At 41.9% G+C, this 16,982-nt stretch overlaps 1 protein-coding gene across 10 annotated transcripts in view; it reads right to left on the reverse strand.

Moving 5' to 3' along the window:
- CPNE3 (copine 3) overlaps nt 1-16,982 on the reverse strand; it is a 176,684-nt gene that overhangs the window by 133,901 nt on the left and 25,801 nt on the right. For 7 of the 10 annotated variants that reach the window (XR_011493077.1, XR_011493076.1, XR_011493078.1 and 4 more), the window contains 7 exons: nt 15,441-15,527; nt 14,695-14,754; nt 14,035-14,168; nt 10,278-10,332; nt 10,144-10,195; nt 7,322-7,455; nt 6,009-6,245 (listed from right to left, as the gene is read on the reverse strand). Coding sequence is in view for 4 of the 10 variants with exons in the window: in XM_070480961.1 (XP_070337062.1) it covers nt 6,009-6,245; nt 7,322-7,455; nt 10,144-10,195; nt 10,278-10,332; nt 14,035-14,168; nt 14,695-14,754; nt 15,441-15,527 (759 nt within the window). In the remaining 6 variants the exon portion in view is untranslated. Of the gene's footprint in view, nt 1-1,373; nt 4,474-6,008; nt 6,246-7,321; nt 7,456-10,143; nt 10,196-10,277; nt 10,333-14,034; nt 14,169-14,694; nt 14,755-15,440; nt 15,528-16,982 lie in introns of those variants that run through there. The other 3 variants (XM_044780350.2, XM_070480962.1, XM_044780349.2) reach the window with 1 other exon arrangement.

The raw sequence follows: 16,982 nt of genomic DNA on the forward strand, positions 1-16,982 counted from the left end.
CACCTTGCTCATTCCTTTTTTGTTTTAGCATCATATCTTGTCTCCTTTTCCATATTCGATTGTAAGTTTTTTGAAGTTAGTAAGAAATTTTGCTCATTTTGACTTTGCCTGTTGAGTGTACAGAAGTCAGAATTCTGCTTATAATGGCAATTACTTCACTGATCACTTCTTTTTAGGGAGGAGAGAATCAACAGCCAACCCAAAGTGCAATTCTCCAAGGACCCTGCAACCTGCTGTGAGTTTTCTAAGGAGTTCAGCCAAATGTAGCCATGCTTGGTGACAAGTGACAAGGGCAATGGTCTCCCTACAAGCAAGGGTTTGGCAATCCTGGGGGTCCGTGTCATCACCAGGTGTGAGCCAGCCTCTGACCCATTAGGGAATTGATGAGATATGGGCCTAACAGATGACTTGACGTGGAGGTGGCGCTGTGGCAGGAAAAGCACTTGATTCAGAAACTGACCTGCCATCGGACACTTGGTAAGTGTGTGACCACACAGCAGAGTCTCCACCATAAGGTGACTACCACCGACTCCCCCATTGGGGCCTCACGAAAGCAAAGCCATTGTGGCCAGACCCAAGTGTGCGACAGGGTCCCATCTGTTAGTCCTAAAATGTAAGGCCCTCCGGCTTTTCAAAAACACAGGTCCAGTCACATCTGCCTTTGCTTAGGTCTATTCAGCAGCCTCCCACGACCTTTAGCCTGAGTCTGAACTCCCCTGCACGCCCCAGAGGGACCGGCAGAATATAAAGCTCACCCACACCTCTGCCCCCCTCCACTCTTCTCTTACCCCTTTCCCTGCCACACTTTATATTCCAGCAAACTTAAATTTCTTTTCCTTCCTAAAACATTCAACTCCACACTTGTTGTTGACCCGACATGGTTATAAATGCTTTTAACCTTCTTCACCCAGCTAACTTTCGCATCTTTCTTTAGGTGGCACGTCCTCAGGGAAATGCTCCCTGCCAGCAAGCTGGGTCCGCTCTCCCCTACAACATGTTACATCACACACTGACCTCACGTCCCTGTCATTACTCATTTAATGTTTCCTCTCTCCCTCGGTCCATTATTTCTATGAAGACAGCAACTGTGGCTGCCTAGGCCAGCAATGTATCCCCAAGGCCTTGCCCAGTGACCGAAACATAATAGAAGCAATTAAAAAAAATTTAGGTGGATGTATCATCCCGCCTAACACGACTGATAAAACCTGAGCACCGTATTTCTCAGGCCACCCTGGGTACAAGCTGAGAACACTTCCCTTACTGCGCCCAGGAAGTATCTCGAATGCATTCAACACCTTTTAAATGAATAAATCCCATAAAATAATAAAATCCCCCAAACTGTTTAATTCAGTAAAGTATGGAACACAGGCCACTTAAAATGCTATATTCACTTTATTTCTAACTTTTCTACTGATTTTGATAACATTTAGGGAAAGAACAAAAATCAGAACAAGGCACTATTGTATCACATCAAGAAATAATTTCATCCAAAGGGAATTCAAACGGAAGATACATTTAACACAATTCACATATTAGTAACTTACACACGTGTTATCGGGTATGATATCATAGAAGCACAGAAGAGCCTCTCACAATCTCAACCAAACTTCTGGCTTCCCTCACGTGTCACTTCCATGGCCATAAACCGCACACATAAAGAGACAGGAGGAGTTTATTAAAGATGGCTTTCCAGTCAATTTACAGAACGAAAAAGGCAAAGCAGTCAGAGAAGGCGTGAGCGCCGTGGGGCCCTGGATTTGCTCTGGAAAGGCTGCCTCTGGCACGGCCACAGCGAGCAGCGGCGAACCCCTGATCTGAGTGTCAACTCTCGCAATCGTGACGACTTCCACTCCAAGCACGAGGTGAGGGGACCACGCTAACCGCACACTATTCAGTACAGGCAGCGGGGAGAAATTACATCTGCCCAGGCACTGTCCCCCAGGATGGGTTTGTAATCTACCTGATTACTGGAGGTGTGAAAGTTGACTTGGTCACTTTTTCTTTAAACGCATTTTAAGAACTAACGGTACTTGTGTGAATGGTGGCACAACAGCAAAAAGGACGATTTTAATATAAAACAATATTACATCAGCATGTGATGAGGGGAATGCTGAAATGTAAGAATTTTATAAAACGATAATTTAGAATTGTAAATGCTTTTATTCAAAACTGCAGAAAGGTATCAATTACCCTAATTCGCTAGAATCAGAGTTCTTATGAACAGCCTCTACTGATGAACATGATCAAGAATGAATAATAAAAAATTAATTTTAAAAAGGGAACAATTCCGATTAAAACTAGCACATAAAATTATGAAGACTAAATCAGTCTGACAGTGGTGACAGAAGTCCTGTTATTTGGCCGTGAAAACAGTGACTGCTCGTGGCCAGGGGTCCCCAAGCCCTGAGAGGTGACGTGGGTGCTGCGAGCAGCTGGGCTGGTCACAGAGAGCAGGAGCCCCACACACGCTTCAGGCGGGCTCTCCTTCTGTCTGCTTCACCGGACACTGAGGACAGGCGCAAATCATTTTTTTTTAAAGGTTTCATGTTTTTAAAAAAGAAAATTCTCAAAACCACAGCGACATAAAATTGCTGTTGCCAAACACACACAGAGAAGTGAGATCAGGACACCTGAGACAGCAAAGGCTCCAAACTCGGGAGGACGATCTGTTTTCTCCTCCCTTAACTGATGTCAAAGTGCCTCGTGGCTGCGAGGGCGGCGCCTCAGGCTACCGGCGCCCCTGCACGACAGCGAGCCCAGGCCGAGGCGGTAACGAGCGGCCGGCGACCAGGCAGCAGGCAGGCCCCTGCCCTGACCTCGGCAAGCAGCTGCTTCTGAGAAGCCACAGCTGTTCACGACCCAGAGCTCACTTCCTCGGCCACTGCAGAGGCAAGAGACACGCTGTGGCAAGTTTTCAGGAGGCCGGAAAGGCTGTCAGCACGGCGCTGGGTATCTACCCAAGGCTCCTGACACACGCAGTTTCTAAGGCTAACCTGTGAGGGGCGATTGGCCAATACACGGATCTGCACAGGACTTGGCACACAGGTCCTCAACAAAGCGTCACATTACTCAAAAAATATAATGTTTGCTAAGGAATATGTTTTAAAGGCAAAAAATCGAGGAAAAAAATTCTGCTCTAAAAAAAAAATATAAAGGCCACTCCATCCTAACGCAGCAGTTGGAATTTCTTTTTTTTTCAAGTTACAACAGGTTTTATGCTTCACACACACTACATTCCTGGCCTAGGAAAGAGCACATTATTAAAATGTAAAATGTCATTTTGATTAACAGATAACCACTACCATGAGCTTAAAAATCAGACCAAAAATGTTACTAAAAAAAAGAGAAGAAAATGTGTAAATGAATCTGTACAAATGCACAAATCAATGTATGGGACCTTAGCAAGAAAAGTATAAAAAATGTCTTTTTTTAATAAGTAAAGTCTTTCCCTAGTTAAAAGGAAATGGAATCCTGAACGTCCTCTGATATGCTTGGTCCTCACAGCTTTCCTGGACAAAGCAGTCCTAGCCACTTTAACAAACTCCAATTAAAATAATCTAATAATGCTGACTCCAGGACCAGGTACGATCTACGCACGTACAGAATCCCCAGTGTCACACGTCCTCTGTGAAATGTTCAAATCTGACTGTTTATACTCTTCCACAATGAAAATGAAAGACTGAGAAAGGCAAATAGAAGTGGCTTATTTACATGAGGTTCCTTTTACTGGTTGATTGTACGTTTGAGAACTGACTGTGTGCCCTCCCTCTGGCTCAGAGCTGTTGGTGCAGTCCTGTGTGAACGCACACAGTGTCTGAAGTGTGGCACAATTCAGCGTGAGTGAAGGCAGGTTCATCTCACGGAAAAGCACTGATACGGTTATAGGCACAAATTTAATACCATCGAATTTAAGAAGCTCTTGCCATCAGGTATGGACACTGGCTGGTAAGACATCTATTGCCTAGAACTGACCTAGAACTAACTAACGACCTTAAATCGCTTTGTCCAACAATGTTTCATTCTTCCTATTGATAAGCATTCAAAAACAGCATTTTCATCATGTGAAAGTAAATAACCACGACAAAAGCGACTTTTCTCACACGATTTTCTAATCCAAACAGCCTCACTGCAATTACTATAAATCACTAGCAGTCACTGAATTGATTGGGCAAAGATTAACTTAGCACTTTCCTCCAAAAAAAGCACACAAAGAATGCGTTAAATAGAGATACTCCACAGAGAACTAGGTTTACAGGAAAAAGGCGGGGGGTGGAAAGGAAGTGAGTGACAGGTTCGTGACTTGGGGGGGTGAGGACACTGCTCCCCACAGCACAGAGGAAGTCTGCTCGGGCCGCGCTCCCTTCATTCCGCAGCCGGCTTCTTGGGAGGAAGGAGTTTGTAAGTGTTGAAGTAGCCCACCACCTGCTGGGGGACCTCCGCCAAGACACACTGAGCCAGCGCCTCCTTAGGAGACTGTGAGAAACAGAATCAAAGCCACTTCATTAGCAACCAAACTTTTAGGGGCATTTTGATAAAAGACTAGGAATACCTCACCGGTCAGTACAAAGCAGCAATTCCCACTTGGTAGGCTTATAGCTTGTCTTAGACACGGCCCATGAAACACGGCGTGAGCTGACCGATGTCACTTAGGAACGCTTAATTACCCCACTAACGCCTATCAAGTCAGCTTGGCGCCAGCATTTTGGCATTTGATGATAATTTTTGTTCTTTAACTTTTAAATGTGGGCCTTTCATTCATTTGGTATTAATTTTTTTACCTTTTTATTTCTAAATAATTATAGATTCATAGGAAGTTGCAAAAATAAGTACAGAGAGGTCCCATGTACCTTTCACCCAGTTTGATCCAAAGATAACATCTTATACAACTACAGTCCAACATCAAAACCAGGAAAATGACATCGTGCAGTTCACAGACCTTATTCAGATTTCACCAGTTTTACATGCACTTGCGTGTGTGTGCACATAATTTTCTCATCTGGGTAGATCTGTGTAACTGCACCACAATCAAAATACACTGTTTCATCACCACAAAGATCCCTAACATTACCGCTTTTTATCACATCCCCTTTCTCTCCCCAGGACTCATACACTGGCTGGTGGGAATGTAAACTGGCACAACCAGGCGGAACAGGTTCGACAGTTTCTTTAATAATTAAACATGCAACAACCATGACCCAGCAACCGCACTATAATCCCAAAGAAACAAAAACGTGTTCACACAAAAACCTATACGCGAATGGTTATAGGAGCTCTGTGTGTAACAGATGAAAACTGGAAACAACTGGGATGTCCTTCAAGGGTGAAAGGTTGAACACAGCGGGGCACCCACACATGGAATAACACCGCTCGGCAATAACTTGGGTGACTCACAGAGAATTACTTTGAGTGAAAAACAGTCAATTCGACAAGTTGCGTACTGCACGACTCCATTTACATAACATTCTTGAAATGACGAAATTATAGAAATGGAGGTCAAATTAGCAGTTGCCGGGGGTTAAGGAGGGGTTGAGGGTGGGAGGGGAAGTGGGTGTGGCTAGAAAGGGCGAGAGGAAGGAGCCTGTGGTGATGGACCTTGATTGTATCAATGTCAATATCCTGGCTGAGATTCTGTACTGCAGTTTGAAAAGATGTCACCACTGGTGTAAACTGGGTGAAATAGTCTCCTAAGAGATTTTCATCAAATCAACTTCCAGTTTGGTAAATTCATCATATATGCATACAGAGTTTTTCTGTTGCTACATAGATAAAGAAAAAAATATTTAAGACATTTATAATAACACTGTTTTTAAGAATTTATCATATAGACTACAAGAGGCACAAAAGTCTACAACCTCAAGAAAAACTGCCAAATCTAATCAGAGCTCTTCAAATGGAAAATTCACGCATCCTCGCACCCCAAACACTACTCAACGACTCGGTTATGGATTGGCAGGGTCTGTGTTCAGACACGTTAATGTGCACGAAGAAAACGGAGGAGTGGTACTCACGTTCTGGAACTGTCTGAAAGGTACAAACTGGACAATATCTCTGATGGCAACCTCGCCCGATGGGGAGCGGAGACTTCCGCCATCGCCATCCAGAAACTCCATGGCACTGAAGTCCGCTCCTCCAACTCCAATGATGATGATGGACATCGGCAGCTTGGCAGCATTCACTATGGCTTGTCTGGTCTGATCAAGGTCTGTGATCACACCATCAGTAATGATTAGGAGCACAAAATATTGCTGCCAAAAGAGAAAATTATGTCCACTGAGCACGTCAAGCTCCCAAACAACAAAAGCAATGATTAATACATCTTCAGCCTGATGAGTCATTTCGTCTCTTTCTTGCTCATTTTCCTTGCCAGTATCTACCCAGGATGCCATCTACACAAAATATTCTAAGATTCTCTGATGACAAGGAAATCTACTGATACAAAAACTGCAGGTTTATTAAAAGTGCAACAGACCACAATAGAGTAGACATAGATACACGGAGGCAAGACATCTAAATGTCAACGACTAAACCTTGAGTATGCATAGGAATAAACGCTTTGATTTCACTGAAGTATTAAATACGTCCAAACACCAAGGAAACAAGTGGCAACTCTGTTCTTAAAAGACCAAATATGGAAGAATTGTTTATCGAATTAAAATACGCTTTAAAAAAGTGGATATGCCTTAAGGGGGAGAATCTTTCTCTCAATTGTGTCATCTCTGATCAGCCTTCTTAGAGAGTGGTATAACGTTACATAAAGTTGTGACTCCACCTTTCGGGTCGTTTAAATCTAGAATGGGAATAAGTTGTGTTAAGAGTAGCTGCCGTGTGCTGAGTGATTACTCCGACCCAGACATTGTGTCCTTTATGAGTTATCTTATCTCAGCCTTTCAAGAGCCGTATGAGGGGTGATCCCCGCCTTCTCTTGGACTATACTGAACCTCAGAGAGATTTGGTATCCAAGGTCCAACAGGTAATGGTTGTCTAATTCAAACCTTTCAGCACAGTAAGTAATTTTGCAACATCCTAAGTCTCCTCAAGCCTTAATTTGTTAAATATACCTTCAGAAAGGGAGACAGCCGTTTTTGGGGGTAGAACCTGTTTAAGAAAAATTAATGCAAAAGACAGAGAGGAGACTCACAAGTATAAGGGTTGTTGTGTTGTTGTCTTGCTTTTAATGATCACTAAGTTAACAACAGATGTTATTCTCAAACCAAGGATGATGATATCATTATTTCATGCTCTGACCAAATAAACATAAAAATGGCGCCAGGAGCAACCACCACTCCCCATTCTCCCGGCCCCCTGGCGACAGTGCACTTACAGAAGCTGTCTGTTGTTGTGTGGCTGCAGCGGCAAACCTGGCCACATGATTTATGATTGGAGAAAAATTCGTTGGTCCATAGAGTTTTATCTGAGGAAGGCAGGCCCGATATGCCTCTATAATGCCTTGGATTCCTAGACAAAAAAGCTGTGTTACAAATTCTCAAGCACAATTTAAGGGTTCATTATTCACCATATTGGCTAATTATATATGAAGGAATAGTGCTTTAAATAGTTAAAATTTCTACATTCAGGAGTTCCTCTAAGCTATATATTACAAAACTCCACAGCTATGCTCCATCACAAAAACCTATAGATTCTACCCTCCCCTAGTAGAAGGCATTTATTTTCATCTCAGCCAAATCAGTCATTGATCTACAGTAGAACTTTTCCATTGCTTGATCCCGATGTGTTCAGGGAATGAGACTCTGAGGGAAAAAGAACGACATAAATAGTGCTGCATCATGCAACTGACCATAAGAGCTAAGAAAAACTGATTACATGGGCAAACTTTTGCATATATGGCCAGAGGCTCTAAAAGAACACCAGATGGCTATAAAGCTAATAATTCTGGTCAGGGCTTTATTCAACAGCTTACAGGCTACGCATAGCTTGGGAGAGTGTGTAGTTCCAAATACTCACTTCCCAGTGATTTATCACATTTTGCTGCAGAAGCATGAATGCGTTTGTTTATGGGGTATTGCCTAGGCCTGCCGGGATGTTATGTCACAGAAGATTGGGCAGGGCCATTTGACTAGCTTTGACAATCACGCAGACAGACATGACACCCATGTCTAAGCAGGCACTTTAAGAACGAACACCTGTTTTCACCAACGATCTTGCTCTTTCCCTCGGCCACAGGAGCAGCGCACGAGAAGAAACACAGAGCAGAGCTGCAGCCCAGCCACAGGTAAAGCAGTATGTGAAGTGCGCCAGAAATAAACTGTTGTCATCATGAGTCACTGAGCGTCAGAGACTGTTTATTACAACAGCACCACACGTTGAGAGGAGAATGACATGCCTGACAAAAGCACCACTGACGAAACGTTAATGCCACAAGGCACCTGCTGAGTCTACTCCTCATGTTAGTGTCCAGAATTCAGGTAAGATACCAGAAATCCTCCAAAAATTCCCCCACAACACCTGCCGAGATCATCAAGGAAATCTGCCTCAGAAGACTTTTAATATAAACCAAAACAGGTCTTTTGTTAAAAAATGCCCATCATAACAGAGATCAACAAGGAGGAGGAGTGTACACTCGGTTCAAAAGCTTCACAAGACCCACTCTCTCCTCTCAGCATTAAGAGTCCCAGCAAACTCCTCTTGGTCACTTTGAACTTAGGAGTACGTGGTCTTAGGAACAACCTTTGAGAACGGAACTAATCCATATGTAGAGGTGATTTACGGCCACCGGGCGAGGCTGTGACTATGATCTGTCATTCCAGTGCTAACAACTACAGTATGCTAAGAGAGGCCGGCACCAGGATCCAACCATCATCACATGTGCCGTAGAAAACGAGTCCGTAACTGCAGCAATAACAGTATTTTCTTCCATTTCTGTCATCTTAGCTCACTTTTCAATATGAAGGTATACAAACTACCAATTAAACTTCTTCACAAATGTCAACTGCCTTCTATTCCTCCACTAAAACCGAATTACGCCGAAATCCTTCCTTTGCATTAAATGAAAAAGTGACACATGGTATTTTGGGGCAACTAAATTCAATAAGTAATTAGGAAAAGGGGATTCAACTCCCTTGCCTTAAAATAAGGCAGGATTTTTCTGTACAGTATCTCCTTTGTCTAAAAATCAAACTGATTCTTTCTCTAAAAATCAAAAGTTCCTCACAGAGTCAATGAACATAGAGCCCATTTCTTGAAAAGAATGATATTCCCAGCTTCTAACGGCTAGGCTTAAAAAGGCTTAAAAGATCACAACCAGCCACTGAAAGGGCATCAAAGCCACAGGGAATTAATTTGGAAAATGTGTTCTGGAAAAAAGAAGAAAATCCTAACACAAACTACTCCCAGCACACTGTCCATGCTCTTCTGTGAACACTGTTTAGGAAGAGAAGGAAAGAATACCTTCTTCCGTTAGGAATCTAGACATTTTGTAACTGTCAAAAGGACAGAAAATTGGCTTATTGTCTACAATTTTATGCCTCTGCTCCTACCTCTTTTTCCTACTCAGAATTGTTCAGTCTTATATAATTTTGTGGGAGATTTGGCATTTTAGGTTGACTACTCAATGGGGTGGAAAGGAGGAAGCTTCGATATTCAAGGTATAAAGAAAAAAGCGAAAGGAAGGGTGAGCATCTGCGCCTGCTTTCTACACAGAGGAAGGCGCCACAGTCGCTGAGTTCCTCGTCCGTGGCCCACCTCATCTGCATACCGAGCACTGTCTGCACAACAAGCAATTCGATGCTGGGCACCTCTTTGCAGAGACCGACAGCTACTCTGTTCACTGAATGACTCATTTTATTGAAGGTTTATTTTGAAATCAACCAATATGGGAAAATAACAGGATTATTCTTATTGATCTACTCTCAAGACTGAGAAGTCTTGTTCTCTCCAGCCTCTTCCGTAGAAGAATCTAGCCCGCGATCCTCACCATAATGGAGACCCGCCCCAGAACTGGGGCCACCACTCTCACCCCCAGCTTGGTGCCATTCTTATCCTTTGCACAACAGAAAGCTAAACATGTCACAAAAAGGAACCTGGAGAGGGATTTTGAGTAGCTTTAAATCACCAGAAAAAAACAAAGAGGTGACAAATACTAGCATGCTTTCAGTTCAAAACTTTCAGGTTTCTTCTCTAACTTACCGTTACAGTAGGGATTGGATGGGTTAAAGTTCAGTGGGAACTCGTGCGAAACCTGTCAAAAGACGAAAGAGGGACTGATGGGGCCCAAGCTGCTTTTCCAGGAGAAAAAGCTTTAAAAGGAGATTTCCTCTTACTTGCCACTGAGGAGGGATCTGGGCTCCAAAACCAAAGGCTGGAAACATCTTATCACTGAAAAGAAAATTTGAAAAAAGCAAAAGATCATTTTCTCAAAATAGAGTTTTATCTTTAGTTACAATAAAACCAATATAAGCTTACTTTTTAAAGATTCAAAATCTTGGAAAAATATAAAACAAAAATTACCCATAATAACCACAAAGAGAACCAACGCTAATGTTTGGCAGCTCTCATTCTAAGCATGTTTCTGTGCATTGAAGGAGAAAAGTGTCTCTCCATATACGTTTATAAAAAAGGAATTTATATCCACGTTTTATAGCATACTCCTTTCTACTTAAATACTGTATATAATTTCACTGAATAAATACACAATTAATCTATAAAGCCCCCAAAACCACAAGTTTTTTCACTCATTTACAGAAAACTCTGGCAGCAAAAACTGACCTCAACTGATTATTTTTATTATTATTATTATTGGGTTTTTTGGTACCAATTCTTATGGTCCTTTTCTGCATTGAGGATAGCACCTAGGTCATACATGTCAGGAATATTTATCCTGGTTTGGAGTCTGTCTTTAACTTTGTTTAAAATATCTTTCCCTCTATATTTTTAATATTAATGAATGTGAACAGAGAAAAGTTCTTTTACGACTTCTGCTTTCACTGTCTTGCTTTTCAGGCCTCCTCACTGCAAGATTATACACAATTCACATACATTTTCTCCTAGAACCTTCAAGGCTTGTTTTTGATATTAAACTTCTAATTCATCTCGAAGGTGTCTGGAGTAGGATAGCAGACAGAACCCGCTCCTCCCTCTTTAATAACAGCACACTCCAGCGGGAGACCAGCTCTACTCCAGCCTCTCAGCCGCCCCGCCCGTGTGTGGCCAGGGCTAGGTTCTGCCAAGGAAACGTGAGTAGAAGGATCTGTCAGCCGCGTCTGAATCATGCCCCTGAGAGGGAATGCAGATGCTCGCAGGTCCTGTGTCCTCCTCCCACGGCAGCCGCCTTGGGCCCAGAGGTGGATGCTATGCGCTGAGCAAGGCAGAACCGCCCATCAACCAGACCTACTTGCCTCTAGACATGCACCATGAGAGAGAAAAAAACCTCTATTTTGCCGAAACCATTCTGTTTCTGGGTGTCCATGTCAGCATTTTTGTCTACACTCTAATTTATACAGAACAGTATCCTAACACACACAGGTATGAGCCAGGGATCCACGTCCAGCTCTTGTCCACTCTGACAGCTGTCACAGCCCCTTCTGCTAACAGGCCATCTGGATCACTTACTAAATGCACACACACGCATGGGGCTATCTCAGGGCTTCTTGCTTTGTTCCACTGGTCATGTATCAGCTTTGCAAGTTTTAATATCTGCTAGAACAAATTCCCCTTCATTTCTGTTTTTATTTTCCTGAAAAGTTTCTTGGCTATTCTGATTCATTTTACCCTCTAGAAAGTTTCAAGAATCATTTTGTCATGGTTTCACTGCAATTCTGATTACAGTTGACGAATTCAGTGAGAAATTTTACATTTTATGTCATTATTGTGGCACCTGCTTATCTAGAATTGTGGTATGTGTGTCCAGTTAAACAAGTTTCCTTCTTTGTCCCTCAGTAAAATTCTGCACTTCTCCCTCACTAAAGATCCTAGACCTCTTACTAAACTCGTTCTCATTTTTTATTGTATAATGAATTGTCATCTTTTATCCACTATAATTTCTTCGGTTGGTTACTTGCTGTTAGTGAAAAGTTGCTGACTTTTTATTTTACGTTGTAGCTGACCGCCTTTCCGAATGCTCACCACTGTCTAACACTGCTCACTTGAGTCTCTCAGGTGTGAATTCACTCTCCACTGGTCTGCTAGAACTTGCGTCTGGGATGCTCTTGGCCCCGTGCCTCTGTGGAGGAATGGCCTTGGACCAGCTGTCCCTTCCCTTCCATGGTTCCTGGTCCACTCCGGCTCTCTGTCTCTTTGAGTCAACTTTGGGGATTTACAGCTTCCTAAAAAATCATCCTCTAATCTACAGTTTCCAATTAATAGTATAAAATTTTACCAAGTATTAACTTACAATCTTCTACATGTTTTCTCAATTTAAGCTTATAATCTCTGTCTCATTACTGACATTCCATGCATGCTTTCTCTCTTTCTTGGGAGTCAGTGTTGCCAAACATTTGCCTAAGTTTTGTTAACTTGCAAAGAATCATTTCTTCATTTAATTTATTAATTTGATGGTTTTTGAAAAACTTTGCAAGCCATCACTTTCTGTGTTTACAGGAAGCACAGCTGTGAGAGCGTGTCTCTGGAGCCAGACAGCCCAGGCTGAGTCCTGTCCCCTCCAGTTACCAGCTGAGGGGCCCTGGAGAAGTTACTGGACCCCTATGCCTCAGTTTCCTCATTGGTGCAATGCAGATGATAACAAGACCCATCTCTCAGCGAGTATCAAGATTAGACAAAAGTCATGCAGAAAGAACTTTAAATTGTCCCTGACACGTCACAGCTAACACATACATAGAAGCTGCTATTATTATGTTTTTACTTTTTCTTCCTATTCTTTAATTTTATTTTGTTGAAAAGCTAGTTCATTTATATTCAATTCCTCTTGTTTAAAAATAAAAGCAGGTAAGGTCAGAAATTTTCCTCTATAAAGAGAGGACCACCCACAGTCTTCCATACCCTTTATTTCTAGTCTGTTATTACACTTCAACTTCCTCTTTGATCTAAGAACTACATAAGAATTTATTTATTTTCATATGGTAAAATTTCTTTAGTTACCCTTTTGTTATTAACTTACAGGCGGCAGTCTGAGAAAGTAACCCTGTAAATCTTTTACTCTTTATATGAGCCCCAACATAACTGTGTTACTTTGAAATTCTTACTATATTTTTAGCTATTTTCAATTGAAACATTTTGATACTCTGTAATTAAACATATCCACGGTTATAGTTTCATTTTGGATAATATAACAAAGTGTTCTACAAAGTAATTTTTTAATTACATTTAATGCCTTAAAATCTACTAGGCTAATATTGGCTAATATTGCCACCTTTGCTTTAGATTCGTTAGCATTTACCTGAAAATTTCATCTCTTTAAATGTCATAACAGATTAATGAAAAGCTCCATCAATATGTAAGTGCTTTTATCATCAAATAATAGGCAAAAATAAGTGAAAATTTATACTCTGCCCTAACAGATACAGAACAAAAAGTTACTAATGCATGTTTTTTTTCTATTGTTTAGTAAGCCCTCAAGAGGACCTATTTAAATCTATTCAAAATATATCCATTGAGAATCCATTCAAAATATTTTATAGCAATTAGGTCAAGTCATTCTTTGGCAGTCATTCAAAGTCGCCATTAAGAAAATAATTTGACAATGACTGTCAAGAAAACAGATATGTTAAGAAATAGTGTTTACAAAATGTGTCATCTGGACTCAATCACACAGATAACCTAACCCCTAGCAGCAAACCCCAAGGAAACTAGACCCAAGAAACAAGAGCCTTGCTGACCTCGGTCAGCTGATTAATCAGGAAGCTATACACACGCATAACAACTGATCACAGCCAGAGATCAGAGGTCAAAGGTAAACACACAGACTGTCACAAAGAGAAAAACAGAAAAGAGAAGATAAGAGCTATCTGAGGAGAAAGCTCCTCCCCACAGCAGCCTTACCCCCCCAGCTGTGTGAGAGGGCTGGCAGGTAAAGCAGAACAGCGCTTTCTGGGAGTCAGGAAACAACACGTCAGTCATACTCACGCGTCATAATCTTGAACGACCAGTCCCACGGACCAGATGGCAGTCAGATACTCATTGACACCATTGGGGCTGATGTAATGAAGGGAGTCAGGAGACCTGGGGTCGCCATTGGAGCCAGTGAAGTCCACTCCCACCTGCAAATAACCATCACAGCCCTTACCAGGAGAAGGCAGGGACCCTGGGCTTGTGTCCGGGAAAACCTCGAGACAGACACACTCATCCCAGAGCCCACTGCTGCCATTTCCTCACAAATGTCTGTGCCTCTGGTGCCTCCACAGACAACTAACAACGAAAGCTTCAGCACAGAAGCACCTGCGAGTCCTATTTTCTAGGCGCCTAAGTCGTGAATGATAACATCGTGACTTCGGATGCAGGGCTTGTATTCTGTACGTTGTCTGACTAATGCTTTCTGCTACGTTAACTACTGCAGGATCATCACTGGCTTATACACATCTGCCTTCTGCCGGAAGGAACAGGTCCTATCCGCAAAGCCAAAAGCTTCATGATGAACCTAGGGGACCTGTCAGAGGAGGCCACACTCGACAGATGGTGTAAATGTCATCACAAAGTCGGTTTCGCAGGAAAAGAAAGAACACTGTGAAGTGGAAGAAGAAAGCAACAGGTGACAGCCTCCTCTGAAAAATCCAGTGTGTTACTTACAGTAAAATTCAGCTGACATCCTCCCATGATGTAGTCTAGGAATGTGCATTCCACTGTAATCTAAAATCAAACAGCAAATGGTTAAAATTAAAACTCTCCTACGACACAAGAGAAACAAAATGCTCTCTGGCACACATTTTTAAATTTTTAACAGTTTATAAACTGGACAGAACATGACATCACCATGTGGCCACACTTGAGTTTAATGTGCCACTGCCCCACACGTCACGCATCTCTAAGATTTTACTTTAAGATAATTGTGGCAATGTTAAGATTAGAATATTAATGGCCAAAGATGAAACAGACTGACTTTAAGTTTTAAGAAACTAGCAATGGGTCCAATGTGCTGAGGGCTTTAATGAGCACAGTAATCAAGATTTAAAAAAAACAAAAAACAAAAAACCCCACTTGTCTGTTGTAAGAAATCTCTTGGGTTTTTTCCCTCCACTCATAACATCTCATCTTGAAATTACGACAGGAGAGACGCACTGGGTCAGACCACTTGCACTACTGCCCCAGGAAAATACCCGGATGCCTCACGTTTCCTAAGACAATGAAAAACTTCAATATTCTTTGTCCTTTGCTACGAGTTGTCAAACCTTGAAAGCAAACTTACTTGAAAGATTCCCAGATGCTCATGTGATTTTCAATTGCCCTAATTTTAAGAGTTTGTCTGATATATATCACACTGATGTAAGAACTCGAAATGTGGTCTCCTTCCACTACAAATGGTCAAGACAACTAACCTCACACTGTTTCACACTGATAACACCTGAATTCTTGTAGCTTTTCTTCTTTTGCCTCTTTTTTTCATTTATGCATTCAAATTCAATCTGTAGGAAGAAGACAAAATGTTAATTCTTACTATCGATGTTAGAAATGCCAGTGTGAGTTTAAACGAATGACTTTTTCCTCTTGGAATCAAACCACCTGCTAACGTGGGTCTGCTGCAAAACATAACTCTGAAACAATCACACAACATATGAAGTGTGTGAAACGCTTATCAGCAAATTTCCAAAAGGCATTCCTAAATTGGTATGCCTTTTAAAGTATTTCCTAACTATAAATTTCCTTGCAAATGCTCCAAGCAAAAATCTTTCTCCTTTATAATAAAGGAAATAAAATATTATTCCTAGTTGTTACTTGACAAAAAAACAAAGATACACTGCTTAGAAAAGAAGAAAACAACCTACCATCAGACAATAGACCTATATGAAGCCCAGCTCTGTGATAAAACATGTAGAAAAGATCATCTCGTCCACTGGAGTGTGCGTTAGAAACAGATCTAGGATCTCACACCCTCTCCTTCCCCCAAACAGGGCGCACTTCCTTTCCACCTCTAATCCATTGTCCATCTGTACGGCTGGGTCAAGGTCCTTCTCTATAACATCAGCTACCATTCCAGTCTTCCCTGATGCCCATCCATCTCCTTAAACTTCCACAACCATATAAAATTTAGTTACATACTTTTTTTTTTTTTGAGGAAGATTAGCTCTGAGTTAACATCTGCTGCCAATCCTCCTCTTTTTGCTGAGGAAGACTGGCCCTGAGCTAACATCCATGCCCATCTTCCTCTATTGTATATGTGGGATGCCTACCACAGCATGGCTTGCCGAGCGGTGCCATGCCCACACCCAGGATTTGAACTGGTGAACCCTGGGCTGCCGAAGCGGAACATGCACACTTAACCGCTGCGCCACCGCGCCAGCCCCTAGTTAGGTACTTTTAATTCTTCTCAATTGTTTCATGTCATTTTTTTTTCACACCTAGGGTATAATCACCTATAAATTATACCTTCCAATTTTCTCTGTCTTGTCTAATAAGAAATAAGAGATACTCAATGAATACTTGGGAAGTCACCTCTTCTGGTTAACAGAAAGCAACTCATGTACTTTAGACAGAGTCATTACTAATTTTATAAGAATCAAACATTAAAAAGTATATTTGATACAATGATACAAAAGAAAATTATGTTAAACAAATTCCTTGATGGTTCAGAATCCTGCCAGAGTCTCAGTCACCATCATAAATATTAATTATCGAATATTTGAGATGCAGAGATGCATTAAACAGCATTCTCACTGGTAAACGGCTGCATTACTTCACTTGATTTCTTCACACTCTTGCAGAGTGAGTACCAGGTGGCGGGCCCTGCTCTGGCACTGAGAACACAGAGACGGTGAGACAAAGCCCCGTCTCTGAAGAACGGGCGTGGCTAGACCGTGTCACTGCAGCAACACGACAAGCCTCATTCTGTCCCGGGGTGGGGGGAGGCTCAAGTTGGCTGG

The sequence above is a fragment of the Equus asinus genome, chromosome 12, assembly GCF_041296235.1.
Source record: "Equus asinus isolate D_3611 breed Donkey chromosome 12, EquAss-T2T_v2, whole genome shotgun sequence".
NCBI classification, from domain to species: Eukaryota; Metazoa; Chordata; class Mammalia; order Perissodactyla; family Equidae; genus Equus; species Equus asinus.